Genomic DNA, 16213 nt, shown 5'->3' with positions numbered 1-16213 from the left:
TGAGACTGTTTCTCCATTTTGGACACGTGAGTAATAGGGACTGATCTCTTTTCTTTGCCCCAGCTATCTAAGGGCTTGGGCCTTTTGGCCCAGCCTAAACAGAAGGGGTATTTAAGCCCTATTCCCTTCTCTCCCCTTTTCTCTCTCTATATATATCTCTAATTCCTTTCTTGCTCCTATTGTAATTAAACTCCAAAAAAGGCTGACGGCTGACTTGAGTTTTTCATTTAGGAATTACATAGCTGATTTCTTGGCGACCTTAAATTAATATATATCAGTCTTTTAAAGTGATTCCCTTGTAACATTGTTGCGACCACGAAGGGACACTATTTTTACACCATTTTCTGTTTTAACTTGCATTCAACAGTAGCTAGCCCTTCAAGCTAACAATGGACTTTAGCTCTACACATTGAATCTGCCTCCACCTACTATATAAGAAGATAGCAAGGTTTAGAAGGCCAGTAGAGGACTTGGTGGAGCCAAAATGGCAGCTTAGTAGCAGCAACAACTAGAAAGGCTCCAAGAATTCTTCCAAACCAGCCTTAAAAGAGATGAATGGTCCTCAAGAAAGTCTGATACTCCCTCCAAAAACCCTAATTTCTCATTTCCCATAAAGTAATACCTCTATTCTACTTCAACTATACCTAGAGATGGTCATACTCTTGACTTTGTTATCACCCACAAGTCTTCCACTTTATTGTCAAGAACTCCAAAATTCCTTTTTCTAAACATTTATAAGTCTAAGGAATTTTGAGGTTTACAATCCCCCCTGATGATCATTGGGAGACTAGTCTCCCCATTGATCATTTAACATAATCATTTTGTAGTTCTAAATTCACTTCTAACTAAAGATATACACAATATTCAATTTTCTAGGAGAAATTAGAATAGTGAGAGAGGAAATAGAAAAGAAAAGAAAGCAAAACCAATGTTTGCTAGGCGCATTGACAGAAGCCAAATTAGGGGCAGTCCCTTTTGGCATAAATGTTACAATAAATGTTCAATCAAAAGTTCAGTCCAATCAATCACATCCAAAGTTCATTCTTGATCTTCTTGATGAAGTGTAGGTTTTCGGCATCTTTCTGCAACAGTTCATTCTCTGGATATAAAAGTTTCAAGCTTCTTTCTTGAAGATCTTTTCTTGAACAAAATCAAAATCTTTGAAAATTTTTTATAACAGTAAAATCTTAAACAAAAGTCTTGGATTTTTATAAAAATAAAATCTCAAACAAAAAAAAATTCAAAAATTCTTAGATTTTAAATTAAAATACAAGAACTGGCTCTCAATTCACTAAACCAATTAGCTGCTTCTAAGAATTCTTTTTGATAAGACTATGAACTTCTGAGTTTTCAATGACTATTCTTTCTACATTATAATACCACTTTATCATGTCTATCTCTGTTGATAAATTTATAAACACATCCTCTTCCTGCTTTTTCCATTCTCCTGTGTAGCTCAGAGGGTACTGCTAAAGACTAGTGAGTGGCAGTTTCAGGGAGAGAGATTTTGACTAAATTTGATGAAGACTTTTCTCACTCTCTGAGTGGTCAAACAATGGGAATGAGCACTATTTTAGGTAACAAGTTATCCATACCTGGAAGAGTTCAACAAGAGATGGATTGCCACTCTTTTCATGGATGCTTTAGGAGGAATTTTTTCAAGATGTAGGGAGGCTGCAATAGAGAACATCTAAGGTCACTTCCAACTCTATACTTCTATGACATGGGGATTCATAGAAAAGAGAGGGCTAACAATGAATCAATTCATATTAAGCATTGAGTAAGTTCCTATTCTATATGAAGTGTTGTGTTAGGTGCTTGAGATAGAAAACCAACATTAAAATAGTCTCTGCCTTCAAGGAGTAAAAAGGAGAGGATTAAGATGTGTTCAGATAATACATAGTTGCAGAATTTTGGTGGGGGAAGCACAAGGAACTGGGGAAATTAGAAAAAGCCTTCTTTGTAATAACATTTGAAGAGGGTCATGAATAAAGCTAGGGATTCCAAGAATGAGAGGTTAGATGGATTCACCTTTTCCTTGCATAGGAGATTGCCTTTGCTAAGATACAGAGGGAAGAAATAGAATGGAATTTGTGGTAGAGGCATGAAGAGAGAGAGGACTTGTAAGCTAAGATGCAAGAAACAAGCTGGGGACTTAGCCTTCCTGTCAATCAAGAGGAAGGTTCCAAACAGAATGTTCTCAGGAGTGGCAGTTGGGGCTTCTGGCCACAGAAAGGAAGAATGAGAAACTTGGCTTTTGGCTTTGACTCTAGCTCTCTGGCTTTGGGCAATTGAACCTGACCAGGGGAGAAACTTTGGACTTTGTTTCCCTCTCTGGCAGTTGAGGCTGGCTGAGGACCCTTGTAGGGCTGACTTGGTTTTGGGGGGCTCTCTGACCAAAGGAGAAACCTCTGAGATTGAACTGACCAACAGTTGGAGGAAAGCCAGGCTGAAGGAGAGACTTTGGACTTTGTTTTCTCTCTGGTGTTAAGCTGAGAGATCATTGCTGACTTTGGGAAGAAGAAAGAAGATTTTAAACAGCTGTTGTCCTCCATCTCTCTAATTGTCTTAGAATCACAGTTTGTGACTGGACTCTTTCTCAAACCCTCAAATTCTCCCTCATTAAAGATTGGGGGGGGGCAGCTGGGTAGCTCAGTGAATTGAGAGCCAGGCCTAGAGATGGGAGGTCCTAGGTTCAAATCTGGCATTAGACACTTCCCAGCTGTGTGACCCTGGGCAAGTCACTTGACCCCCATTGCCTAGCCCTTACCACTCTTCTGCCTTGGAGCCAATACACAGAAGGTAAGGGTTTAAAAAAAAAGATTAGGGACACCCTCATCCCTCTTACCTCAGTTTCCTATCCTGTTATCCCAATAAACCCCTTGACTTGAAAAAGGAAAAGAAAAGAGTTTCTTTAGAGCTTACTCAAGGGGGGAGGGAAGAAGCCAAAGGCTTTAAGAAGAACAAGGAAGTGAGGGAGGCAGAAAGGAGAGGGTTAGAGAAGGGAGGGAGTAAAGTGGGGAGGAGGTTAGAAAGATATACTGATCCATCAGCTATCAATAGGGATCAGTAGGCAAATCCCAGAGCAGTTCCCCTGAGTGGCAGCTTCCCTGTACTAGCATCCCTCAGCATTTCTCATTCCTACCTCCATTACAAATAAGCAGCTTCAGATTACTTCCGGTTAAGATGGCGGCTTAGAGAAAGCTGAAGTTCAGATCTCCGGAAAACCCTTCCCGACCGATCTCAAACTAGAAGCTCCTAAGGCGCCGAAATTCAAAACGATCAACAGCACAGACCCTGGGAACCCTCCTCCTGGACCTGGACCCGGTTCAAAAGGTACGGCTCCCCTTAAAAGCCAGAACCCGAGATCCCTCGGACCTCAGGGGTAGGAGCGCAGAGTCCAAGGCTCCCGGAAGCGGCAGCCGCGCGGGGCTCAGAGAGCAGGGTCTGAGGAACAACAACCCTCAGGGTCTTCTACCCAAGTCCCAGTCCGGGTGAAAGTTACTGCCTGGGGCTTCCGCTGCAAAGAGCCTGTCGGTCAAAGAGCCGATAGGTCCGGGTGAAAATTACTGCCTGGGGCTTCCGCTGCAGAGAGCCGGTTGGTCCGGGTGAAAGTTACTGCCTGGGGCCTCCGCTGCAGAGAGCTGGTCAAAACAACAGCAACCCTCAGGGCGGGCAAGACAGCCTCACGGGCTGGATCCTGCTATCCAAGTCTCAGTGAAAGTCTGTGCTCTCGGAGCTTGGGGAAGCGGCAGCCCATCCCCCCGCAGGCCGACGAAACAGCCTCACGGCCAGGGATTCTGAAGGCAACTTCCGGAAATCGAGCCAGGGGGAGAGTGTGGCCTTGTGGTCCGACCCTTCCATTCCAGTTCCAGTGAGGCATATTCAGTTTAACCCAGGGAATCAACATCTGCCCAGGACTAAAGCCTCTGATCACCAGATAAAGACAAGAAAAGCCAATCCTCCACGTTCAGAGATGACAAATTCCACAGAAGCACAGAAGCCCCAAAATACCAAGAAAAATAAGAAGAAAGGGGCGACTCTGGACACATTCTATGGAGCCAAAATACAAAATACAGAGCAGATAGAAGAAGATATACAAGAAAATTCTCCAAAATCTTCCAAAGGAAATAGAAACTCTCCACAAACCCATGAAGAATTTGAATCAGAAAGGACCAAAAAGATGGAAGCCCTCTGGGAGGAAAAGTGGGAAATGATGCAAAAGAAATTCACGCATCTACAAAACCAGTTTGACCAAACTGTAAAAGAAAACCAGGCTTTAAAGCAAGAACTAATAAAGCAAAGCCAAAACACCAAGAAATTAGAAGAGAACATAAAATATCTCACCGACAAGGTGATAGATCTGGAAAACAGGGGGAGAAGAGAAAATTTAAGAATAATTGGACTCCCAGAAAAGCCAGAAATAAACACCAAACTGGACATGGTGATACAAGATATAATCAAAGAAAATTGCCCAGAGATTCTAGAACAAGGGGGCAATACATCCACTGACAGAGCTCACAGAACACCTTCTACACTAAACCCCCAAAAGACAACTCCCAGGAATGTAATTGCCAAATTCCAAAGCTATCAAACAAAAGAAAAAATTCTACAGGAAGCCAGAAAAAGACAATTTAGATATAAAGGAATGCCAATCAGGGTCACACAAGACCTTGCAAGTTCTACGCTGAATGATCGTAAGGCATGGAACATGATCTTCAGAAAGGCAAGAGAGCTGGGTCTCCAACCAAGAATCAGCTACCCAGCAAAACTGACTATATACTTCCAGGGGAAAGTATGGGCATTCAACAAAATAGAAGACTTCCAACTTTTTGCAAAGAAAAGACCAGAGCTCTGTGGAAAGTTTGATACCGAAAATCAAAGAGCAAGGAATACCTGAAAAGGTAAATATTAAGGAAAGGGGAAAAATGTTATCTTCTTTTACTCAAACTCTCTTCTATAAGGACTACATTTATATCAACCTATGTATACTAATATGTGGGGAAAATGTAATGTATAAATAGGGGGTAAAGAAAGACCAAATAGAATAATGGTTCTCACACAAAGATTCACAGGGGAAGGGGAGGGGAAGAAAACTCCTATAAGAAGGAGAGGAAGAGAGGGGGGGGGGTTTACTTAAACCTCAATCTCAGGGAAATCAACTCTGAGAGGGAAAAACATCCAGATCCATTGGGATCTTGAATTCTATCTTACCCAACAAGGGTAAGGAGAAGGGAAAACCAAGGGGGGGAGGGGGAGAGGGAGAACAAAAAGGGAGGGAAAGAGAGGGGGGAGGGGGAGGGAACAAAAAGGGAGGGACTAAAAAGGGAAACATCAAGGGAGGGGACAAGGGGGACTGATTCAAAGTAAATCACTGGACTAAAAGGTAGAGCCGAAGAAGAAAAGGTTAGAATTAGGGAAGGCAATCAAAATGCCAGGGAGTCCACAAATGACAATCATAACTTTGAACGTGAATGGGATGAACTCACCCATAAAACGTAGACGAATAGCTGAATGGATTAGAATCCAAAACCCTACCATATGTTGTCTTCAAGAAACACACATGAGGCGGGTTGACACCCACAAGGTCAGAATTAAAGGATGGAGTAAGACCTTCTGGGCCTCAACTGATAGAAAGAAGGCAGGAGTGGTAATCATGATATCTGATAAAGCCAATGCAAAAATAGACCTGATCAAAAGGGATAGGGAAGGTAATTATATTTTGTTAAAAGGGACTCTAGACAATGAGGAAATATCATTAATCAACATGTATGCACCAAATAATATAGCACCCAAATTTCTAATGGAGAAACTAGGAGAATTGAAGGAAGAAATAGACAATAAAACCATACTAGTGGGAGACTTAAACCAACCATTATCAAATTTAGATAAATCAAATCAAAAAATAAATAAGAAAGAGGTAAAAGAAGTGAATGAAATCTTAGAAAAATTAGAATTAATAGACATATGGAGAAAAATAAATAGGGATAAAAAGGAATACACCTTCTTCTCAGCACCACATGGCACATTCACAAAAATTGACCATACATTAGGTCACAGAAACATAGCACACAAATGCAAAAAAGCAGAAATAATGAATGCAGCCTTCTCAGATCACAAGGCAATAAAAATAATTATTAGTAATGGTACATGGAAAACCAAATCTAAAACCAATTGGAAATTAAACAATATGATACTCCAAAACCGTTTAGCTAAAGAAGAAATCATAGAAACAATTAATAATTTCAACAAGGAAAATGACAATGGCGAAACATCCTTTCAAACCTTTTGGGATGCAGCCAAAGCGGTAATCAGAGGCAAATTCATATCCCTGAAAGCTCATATTAACAAACAAGGGAGAGCAGAGATCAATCAATTGGAAATGCAATTGAAAAAACTCGAAAGCGATCAAATTAAAAACCCCCAGCAGAAAACCAAATTAGAAATCCTAAAAATTAAGGGAGAAATTAATAAAATCGAAAGTGATAGAACTATCGATTTAATAAATAAGACAAGAAGCTGGTACTTTGAAAAAACAAACAAAATAGACAAAGTACTGGTCAATCTAATTAAAAAAAGGAAGGAAGGAAAGCAAATTCACAGCATTAAAGATGAAAAGGGGGACAGCACCTCCAATGAGGAGGAAATTAAGGCAATCATTAGAAATTACTTTGCCCAATTATATGGCAATAAATACACCAATTTAGGAGAAATGGATGAATATATACAAAAATACAAACTGCCTAGACTAACAGAAGAGGAAATAGAATTCTTAAATAATCCCATATCAGAAATTGAAATCCATCAAGCCATCAAAGAACTTCCTAAGAAAAAATCCCCAGGGCCTGATGGATTCACCTGTGAATTCTATCAAACATTCAGAGAACAATTAACCCCAATACTATACAAACTATTTGACATAATAAGCAAAGAGGGAGTTCTACCAAACTCCTTTTACGACACAAACATGGTACTGATTCCAAAACCAGGCAGGTCAAAAACAGAGAAAGAAAACTATAGACCAATCTCCCTAATGAATATAGATGCAAAAATTTTAAATAGGATACTAGCAAAAAGACTCCAGCAAGTGATCAGAAGGATCATTCACCATGATCAAGTAGGATTCATACCAGGGATGCAGGGCTGGTTCAACATTAGGAAAACCATCCACATAATTGACCACATCAACAAGCAAACTAGCAAGAACCACATGATTATCTCAATAGATGCAGAAAAAGCCTTTGATAAAATACAACACCCATTCCTATTAAAAACACTAGAAAGCATAGGAATAGAAGGGTCATTCCTAAAAATAATAAACAGTATATATCTAAAACCAACAGCTAATATCATCTGCAATGGGGATAAACTAGATGCATTCCCAATAAGATCAGGAGTGAAACAAGGATGCCCATTATCACCTCTACTATTTGACATTGTACTAGAAACACTAGCAGTAGCAATTAGAGAAGATAAAGAAATTGAAGGCATCAGAATAGGCAAGGAGGAGACCAAGTTATCACTCTTTGCGGATGACATGATGGTCTACTTAAAGAATCCTAGAGATTCAACCAAAAAGCTAATTGAAATAATCAACAACTTTAGCAAAGTTGCAGGATACAAAATAAACCCACATAAATCATCAGCTTTTCTATATATCTCCAACACAGCTCAGCAGCAAGAACTAGAAAGAGAAATCCCATTCAAAATCACCTTAGACAAAATAAAATACCTAGGAATCTATCTCCCAAGACAAACACAGGAACTATATGAACACAACTACAAAACACTCGCCACACAACTAAAACTAGACTTGAACAATTGGAAAAACATTAACTGCTCATGGATAGGACGAGCCAATATAATAAAAATGACCATCCTACCCAAACTTATTTATCTATTTAGTGCCATACCCATTGAACTACCAAAATACTTCTTCACCGATTTAGAAAAAACCATAACAAAGTTCATTTGGAAGAACAAAAGATCAAGGATATCCAGGGAAATAATGAAAAAAAACACATATGATGGGGGCCTTGCAGTCCCAGACCTCAAACTATATTACAAAGCAGCAGTCATCAAAACAATTTGGTACTGGCTAAGAAACAGAAAGGAAGATCAGTGGAATAGACTGGGGGAAAACGACCTCAGCAAGACAGTATACGATAAACCCAAAGATCCCAGCTTTTGGGACAAAAATCCACTATTCGATAAAAACTGCTGGGAAAATTGGAAGACAGTGTGGGAGAGACTAGGAATAGATCAACACCTCACACCCTACACCAAGATAAATTCAAAATGGGTGAGTGACTTAAACATAAAGAAGGAAACCATAAGTAAATTGGGTAAACACAGAATAGTATACATGTCAGACCTTTGGGAGGGGAAAGGCTTTAAAACCAAGCAAGATATAGAAAGAATCACAAAATGTAAAATAAATAATTTTGACTACATCAAACTAAAAAGCTTTTGTACAAACAAAACCAATATAACTAAAATCAGAAGGGAAACAACAAATTGGGAAAAAATCTTCATAGAAACCTCTGACAAAGGTTTAATTGCTCATATTTATAATGAGCTAAATCAATTGTACAAAAAATCAAGCCATTCTCCAATTGATAAATGGGCAAGGGAAATGGATAGGCAGTTCTCAGATAAAGAAATCAAAACTATTAACAAGCACATGAAGAAGTGTTCTACATCTCTTATAATCAGAGAGATGCAAATCAAAACAACTCTGAGGTATCACCTCACACCTAGCAGATTGGCTAACATAACAGCAAAGGAAAGTAATGAATGCTGGAGGGGATGTGGCAAAGTAGGGACATTAATTCATTGCTGGTGGAGTTGTGAACTGATCCAACCATTCTGGAGGGCAATTTGGAACTATGCCCAAAGGGCGACAAAAGAATATCTACCCTTTGACCCAGCCATAGCACTGCTGGGTCTGTACCCCAAAGAGATAATGGACACAAAGACTTGTACAAAAATATTCATAGCTGCGCTCTTTGTGGTGGCCCAAAACTGGAAAACGAGGGGATGCCCATCAATTGGGGAATGGCTGAACAAACTGTGGTATATGTTGGTGATGGAATACTATTGTGCTCAAAGGAATAATAAAGTGGAGAAGTTCCATGGAGACTGGAACAACCTCCAGGAAGTGATGCAGAGCGAGAGGAGCAGAACCAGGAGAACATTGTACACAGAGACTAATACACTGTGGTATAATCGAACGTAATGGACTTCTCCATTAGGGGCGGTGTAATGTCCCTGAACAACTTTCAGGGATCCAGGAGAAAAAAAAAAACACCATTCATAAGCAAAGGATAAACTATGGGAGTGGAAACACCGAGAAAAAGCAACTGCCTGAATACAGAGGTTGAGGGGACATGACAGAGGATAGACTCTAAATGAACACTCTAATGCAAATACTATCAACAAAGCAATGGGTTCAAATCAAGAAAACATCTAATGCCCAGTGGACTTACGCGTCGGCTATGGGGGGTGGGGGGGAGGAAAAGAAAATGATCTATGTATTTAACGAATAATGCTTGGAAATGATCAAATAAAATATATTAAAAAAAAAAAATAAGCAGCTTCAGGTTCCCCTCTAGCAGTTCTTTAGTAAACCAGAGTGCATCCAGTTAGTTCAACCAGAAACCGTTTCCTCCTTTTACATTCTATATTTCAGATTAGAAGAAACAACAAATTATTAACTTTGCTGGAATGTAGAGTATATTGGGAGATTAACATGAAATCAGACCAAAATTATATATTGGATCTATATCCTCTAAGGCAGTGGTTCTCAACCTTTCTAATGCCGTGACCCCACAATACATTTCCTCATGTTGCAGTGACCCCAAACCAAAAAATTATTTTGGTGGCTACTTCAAAACTGTAATTTTCCTACAGTTATGATTAAGAATGTAAATACCTGATAGGCACTATGTATTCTCATTGCTACAAATTGAGAGTTTGAGAACCACTGCTCTAAGGCATTAAATGACAAAGGAAATGAAATTTTATCCTAGCTAAAAGAAAAAGTCCTTACTCAAGAGCAGAGGAATGACATGGTTAGGACTATGTGTGAAGATGATAACAACAATGGTCACAATAAAAGGAATGGTATGTTCCATGCATATATCCATTTAATGCCTCATTGTCAAATGGAGTTGACTCAAGGCTATTCAGTTAAGAGTTCCAACTTTTCCAGGTCTGGTCAAAGAAGAAACACTAACTCTGGTCCCAAGCAAAGTAGAGTTACATCATGAGATGGTTGGCCACCAGGTCATATTTTTACAACAGCAACTGCTAGTGACCATTTACTAGGGCAAGGAGGAGTTAGGACTTTGCTTCTTGGAAGTATGATTCTTAATGAAGAAATCCTATATAAATTTTCTCTAATTTCTTTTTTCTTTACTAAAGCCATGAAACACTTTGAAGTTTAAAGAACATTTTAATTAAGTAATTCATTTTTGTTTAGAGTAATTTTCTTTTTATTTCCATATTATTCATTTTTGTAAGTCAATAATCTTATAAAACCCAAAACATATACCCTAATAAACCAGTGATAAATCATATTTTCATCTGCATTCTGTTCCAACAGTTCTTTCTCTCGAGATGGACAGCATTATTTTTTATAAATCCCTCAGAATTCTCCTGGATCATTGAATTAGTAGCAAAGCCTATCTCATTTGATAATTCCACAATATTGCAGGTATTGTGTATAATGTTCTCCTGGTTCTGCTTATTTCACTCTACATCCATTCACATAGGTCTTTCCAGCTCTTTCTGAAATCATTCTATTCATAATTAATTATAGCACAGTAGTTTTCCATCACCATCATACACCACATTCTGTTCAACCATTTCCCAATTGACAGACATCCCTTTAGTTTCCAATTCTTTGCCACCACAAAAAGAGTATCTATCAATATTTTTATACAAACAGGTCCTTTCTCATTTTTTTTTATCTCTTTGGGATATGGACTTAGTAGTGGCATTACCAGATCAAAAGGTACACATTGTTTTATAGCTCTTTGGGTATAATTCCAAATTGCCCTCTAGAATGGTTGGAGCATTTCACAACTCCACCAGCAAATGCATTAGTGTCCCAATTTTGTCACATTCCTTCCAACATTTATCATTTCCCTTTAATGTCATATTGGCCAGTCTAACAGGTGTGAGGTGGTGCCTCAGAATTGTTTTAATATGCATTTTTCTAATCAAGAGAGATTTGGAGGACATTTTTTTCATATGATTATTGATAGCTTTGGTTTCTTCACCTAAATACTGCCTATACATATCCTTTGATCATTTATCATTTGGGGAATAACTTGGGTTCTTATAAATTTGACTTAGTTCTTTGTATATTTGAGAAATGAGACCTTTATCAGAGAAATTTGTTATAAGAGTCTTTTCCCAGTGTGTTATATTCCTTCTAATATTAGTTGAATTGGTTTTATTTGTATAAAACCTTTTTAATTTAATATAATCAAAACTATGAATTTTATATCATGGAATGTTCGCTATCTCTTGTTCAGTTAAAAAGTCTTCCCTTCTCCATACATCTAAAAGGTAAACTATTCTATGTTCCTCTAATTTACTTATAATATCACTCTGTTTAAATCATATATCCATTTTTCAATGAAGTTCAATAAAAGTCCAAAGAAGATCAATAAAAGACCTTATCTTTGTACAGAGCAGTGATGGTGAACCTTTAAGAGAGGTGGGTGATGTCCTCAGGCATGCATGGAGAGGAAAAGGGGTGCCGCTCAGCCCCATGTCCCTCTGGCTTTCTAGTAATGAACTCTGAAGAATTCTGTGTTGAGGAAATGGTATACATGCACACAAGAGAGAACTCTGAGTACCCCCCTCTGGCACATGTGCCATAGATTCATCACCATGGACATAGGGTGTGAGATATTGATCTAAACCTAATATTTATCGGACCATTTTCCAATTTCCCCAGTAGATTTTGTCGAATAGTGAGTTCTTGTGCCAAAGGCTGGGGTCTTTGGATTTATCGAATACTAGCTTGCTGAGGTCATTTACCCCTAGTCTATTCCATTGATCCACCCTTCTGTCTCTTAGCCAGTACCATATAGTTTTGATGGCCACTGCTTTATAGTACAATTTAAAATCTGGTACTGCTAGGCTACCTTCCTCCACATTTTTTTCATTAGTTCCCTTGATATTCTAGACCTTTTGTTCACCCAGATGAATTTTGTTATTATTTTTTCTAATTCAGTAAAAAAGTTTCTTGGTAGTTTAATAAGAATGGCACTGAGTAAGCAAATTAATTTAGGTAGGATTGTCATTTTTATTATATTAGCTCAGTGTACCCAAAATCATTTGATGTTTTTCCAATTGCTTAGATGTAACTTTATTTGTGTGGAAAGTATTTTGTAATTCTATTCACATAATTCCCATATTTGTCTTGGCATATAGAATCAAAACTATTTTATATTGTCTAGTATATTGCATTTTATTTTCCATCATTTTCTTTGATATGAAGAAAAATAAAGGTCAGTTAGTCAAAGCAGATTTTCCAATTCCTCTTTTGGAAATGAAAATATTAAGGCACAAAAGCATGACGTGACATGGCCAATGCATACAACTTATAAGTGGTAGTCAGAGGACTAAAAACCCTGGGCTTGTCACTCTGTATCCTACAATTTTATGAGTTGGACGATGTTCTGAGGAAGCCATAGGTGTTATTACAGAAGTTAATATTGGGGAAAATCCAGGAATAGAGGCCATGAAGAATAAGATCATGTTCCATTACAGTAAATAGGTCCAGAGAGAGACATGAGGGTAGGAAACTTGTGATTTGTGAGGAATTTAGTGTTTTTGCTTTCCAATATTTTCCCACAAATACCTCAACCACCTTGCCAGGACTAGGTTCTTTCACTGAGAGGAGCATATTCTGCTAATGAGTCTCCACAGGGCACCTTTTATATCTTTGTTCCTAAGACAATAGATGAAGGGGTTCAGCATGGGGGTGACCACAGCATACATTGCTGAGGCAACTGTACTCTTCCAGGAAGACTGGGTCACTGAGGAGCTGAAATACACTCCCATCGCTGTGCCATAGAATAAGGAAACAACAGAGAGATGAGATCCACAGGTAGAAAATGCTTTGTACTTACCCCCAGCAGATGGGACTTTCAAAATGGAAGAAAAGATCTGACTATATGAGAAGAGAATCCCTGTGAGGGGGAGAATACCAAGCAGACCAGCTAAAATATATAGCAAGACATAATTGATAAGAGTGTCAGAACATGAGAGTTTTAGAACTTGATCAAGATCACAAAAGAAGTGCTGGATTTCATGGCCTGTACAGAAGGAGAGCCTTGTCACCATCAGACTGTGAAGGAGGGTGTTGAGAAGACTTAGTATCCAGGAGAGCAGCACCATCAGGCAGCACAACTCAGGACTCATGATGTATGTATAGCGCAGAGGGTGACAGATAGCCACAAAACGGTCATAGGCCATTGCAGTGAGAAGGAAATTGTCCAAACCAACAAAAACTATAAAGAAGTACATCTGGGCAAGGCAGCCAGCATAGGAGATGGCCTTGTTTTGTGTCAAGATGCCCACTAACATCTTGGGTACCGTGGTAGATACCACACAAAGATCTACAAAGGACAGGTTAGAAAGGAAGAAGTACATGGGGGTGTGGAGGTGAGAATCAAAGCCAACAGCCAACATTATGAGTATGTTTCCAAATACAGTGACCAAGTACATGCCCAAGAACAGCCCAAAGATGGTCCCTTGTTGCTCTGGTGTCTCAGAAAATCCCAGGAGGATAAATTCAATGAATTTTGTTTGGTTTCCTGGTGCCATTGGGCTGGTTTTTCTGCTTGAAAAGAAAAGTGAAAATATTATGTGAAAATACAATTATTCTTGAAATGAAAGGATACCAGGATATGACTTAGAATTTCTAGGTTGAGATTTTAGTGCTATCATTTATTACATTTGTGATCTTGGACAAGTCACTGTTTCCTCATTCAGCCTCAATACAAGAGGGAGGATTTGGACCTAATGAAATCCAAGATTCCTTCCAATTCATACCTTCTTTAAAATAACAACAACTCCATTTAGAAACCAACAAGTTATGAAGACCATCTTCTTTTAGCTCTAAATATCAATGTCCTTTGAGCATTAGGATAAAGAATGAAATACTATGGAAAAGGCAAGTCCTCTTTTGCAGCCCACAGCAGAGAGAGGACAATGTTCTAGTTTAACAAAAGGGTTTGAGCAGTCCATTCTTCAGTGAGACCCATCAAATCACATAGAGATTTGAGGATCATCGTGAAATACAGTACAAAACACACTTTACACTATACAGAGTGTGGGAATCTATACTTTCCTTGAAGACCTCCATTGAAGGGAGATCCCTCAGCTTCCTGAAGGAGTTTATTCCACTCTGGTATCACTCTCATTTTCCTTTATTATGAGCAAAAATATACTTTTTCAATTCTATACAATTTTCTAATTCTACCCCCCTCTGATTTTTGCAGAACAAATCCCATTTCTATCCCAAATGACATCCCTTTAAATGTGTGAAAACAGTTATCCTATACCCCTATATGTTTCCTCTCCTTTAGGTTTAAGAAAATCTAGTTCCTTCAGTTGATCTTCATAAACCCTTCACCATCCCAGTTGCTCTCTCTTGGATCTTCTTCAGGCTTTCCATGTATTTTCTAAATTTTGGTACTCAGAAGTAAACAGAAAATTTCAGTTTTGGACTGACTGTGGTCAAGGGCAAATGGAAGTTCACCTCCTTTTTACCCAAAGCTATGACTTTGCAAACTAAGTTTTCTTAAGATTATTTGTCCACCATATCACTGCCAACTCACACTGAGCTTACAGTCCATGGGAAACAAATAGATTATTTTCAAATGCATTATGCTCTTGTTTGTGTGTGTAGTAGTGTGGCAATTATGTGTTTCCCCCTTTCTTATATGCTATAGACACACATAGTAGTAGATCAAGCTTCCAGGATTTGGTGAGCCTGTGTTGCTAAGGCTCCTCTGAGGCCATGTATTTTATTTTATTTATTTTATTTTTACTTAAAACTCTTATCTACAATCTTAGAATCAATACTGTATATTGGTTCTAAGGCAGAAGAATGATAAGAGCTAGGCAAGGTAAAGTGACTTGCTCAGGGTCACACAGCTAATAATTGTCCAAGACCAAATTTGAACCCAGGACCTCTCATCTCCAGGCCTGGCTTTCAATCCACTGAGCCACCTACCTGCTCCACAGCTATGTATTTTAAAGACAGGTTCCTGAAATATTAGTCCATCAGAAAAGATAGTTTTTTGGAAGCTTGTAGAATATCTTCAGTTCTGACATTTGTTCTATATCCCCTTGAAATGTAGATATTCTAAATTCTCAAGCCCATGCTCTGTTTTAAGTTCCTTTCCTTTGATTCATTTGGTTTTGAAAGAAAAAGGAAAACTCAGTGGACCATATACCTGACGTTAACAATATTGTGGATGGATGATAGATCCAGGTTTAAATGGGATTAGTCTAGGAAGGTGTTACTAGAGAGAATGTAGTAAGATTTTCTCCTAAGACTTTAGGGAAAAGTTAACTGCAAAGAACAACACGGTCAACTGGTATGAATTAAATTTTGAATTATATTAACTCAAAAATTCAGGAACAGCCTGAATTAAAAGAGACAGGATTTCTAGAAGACAAATCCCATTTAAAATTCTAAAACCATTGAATATCAGAATTGGAATGGAGACCAAAAGTCTTCTAGTTCAACATATACCCAAATGAGAATTCTCCCTGCATGACCCATGACAAATATCATATGAATATAAAGAGCAAATGCTGAGTACTTTCTACATTGTTAAGCAGTTTGCACATTTTTATTAAAAATTTTTGGTATGCTACACAGTGTGCTATGTACTAGTGATATAGACAAGGAATAAAAACAATAGAAATAGAGACAATAAATAAGTAATAATGACAATAAAGAAATATAAGCAAAAAGGGGGTGTGTACAGTGATTTGTTGACTGTCTCGAGATTGAAAAGCCCAGACAAGAGGAGAATGAAGGGTAACAAGTCTAAGCACTTCCCCAAAATGGGGGATTCCCTCTGGAAATCACCAGTGGCAAAATGAAGATTAAATGGGGAGATATTCCAGGGTGAGTTGGCCCCAGACAATGAGTTTTGTGTCTGAAATCCAGAGA

General features: G+C 38.4%; 1 protein-coding gene across 1 annotated transcript; it reads right to left on the bottom strand.

Moving 5' to 3' along the window:
• Positions 1-12192: 12192 nt before the first annotated feature.
• On the bottom strand, positions 12193-13848 carry LOC100011822 (olfactory receptor 7A10). Its single transcript, XM_007489776.2, has one exon. The coding sequence runs from the start codon at positions 13846-13848 to the stop codon at positions 12910-12912; it is 939 nt and encodes a 312-aa protein (XP_007489838.1). The 3' UTR covers positions 12193-12909.
• Positions 13849-16213: the final 2365 nt, after the last annotated feature.

The sequence above is a fragment of the Monodelphis domestica genome, chromosome 3, assembly GCF_027887165.1.
Source record: "Monodelphis domestica isolate mMonDom1 chromosome 3, mMonDom1.pri, whole genome shotgun sequence".
In the NCBI taxonomy this organism is placed as follows: Eukaryota; Metazoa; Chordata; class Mammalia; order Didelphimorphia; family Didelphidae; genus Monodelphis; species Monodelphis domestica.
This window is presented reverse-complemented; position numbering and strand designations above follow the sequence as displayed.

What these genes read in the sequence shown, in the direction of transcription:
- LOC100011822 (XM_007489776.2), bottom strand. Translation starts at nt 13,848, where the DNA reads ATGGCACCAGGAAACCAAACAAAATTCATTGAATTTATCCTCCTGGGA.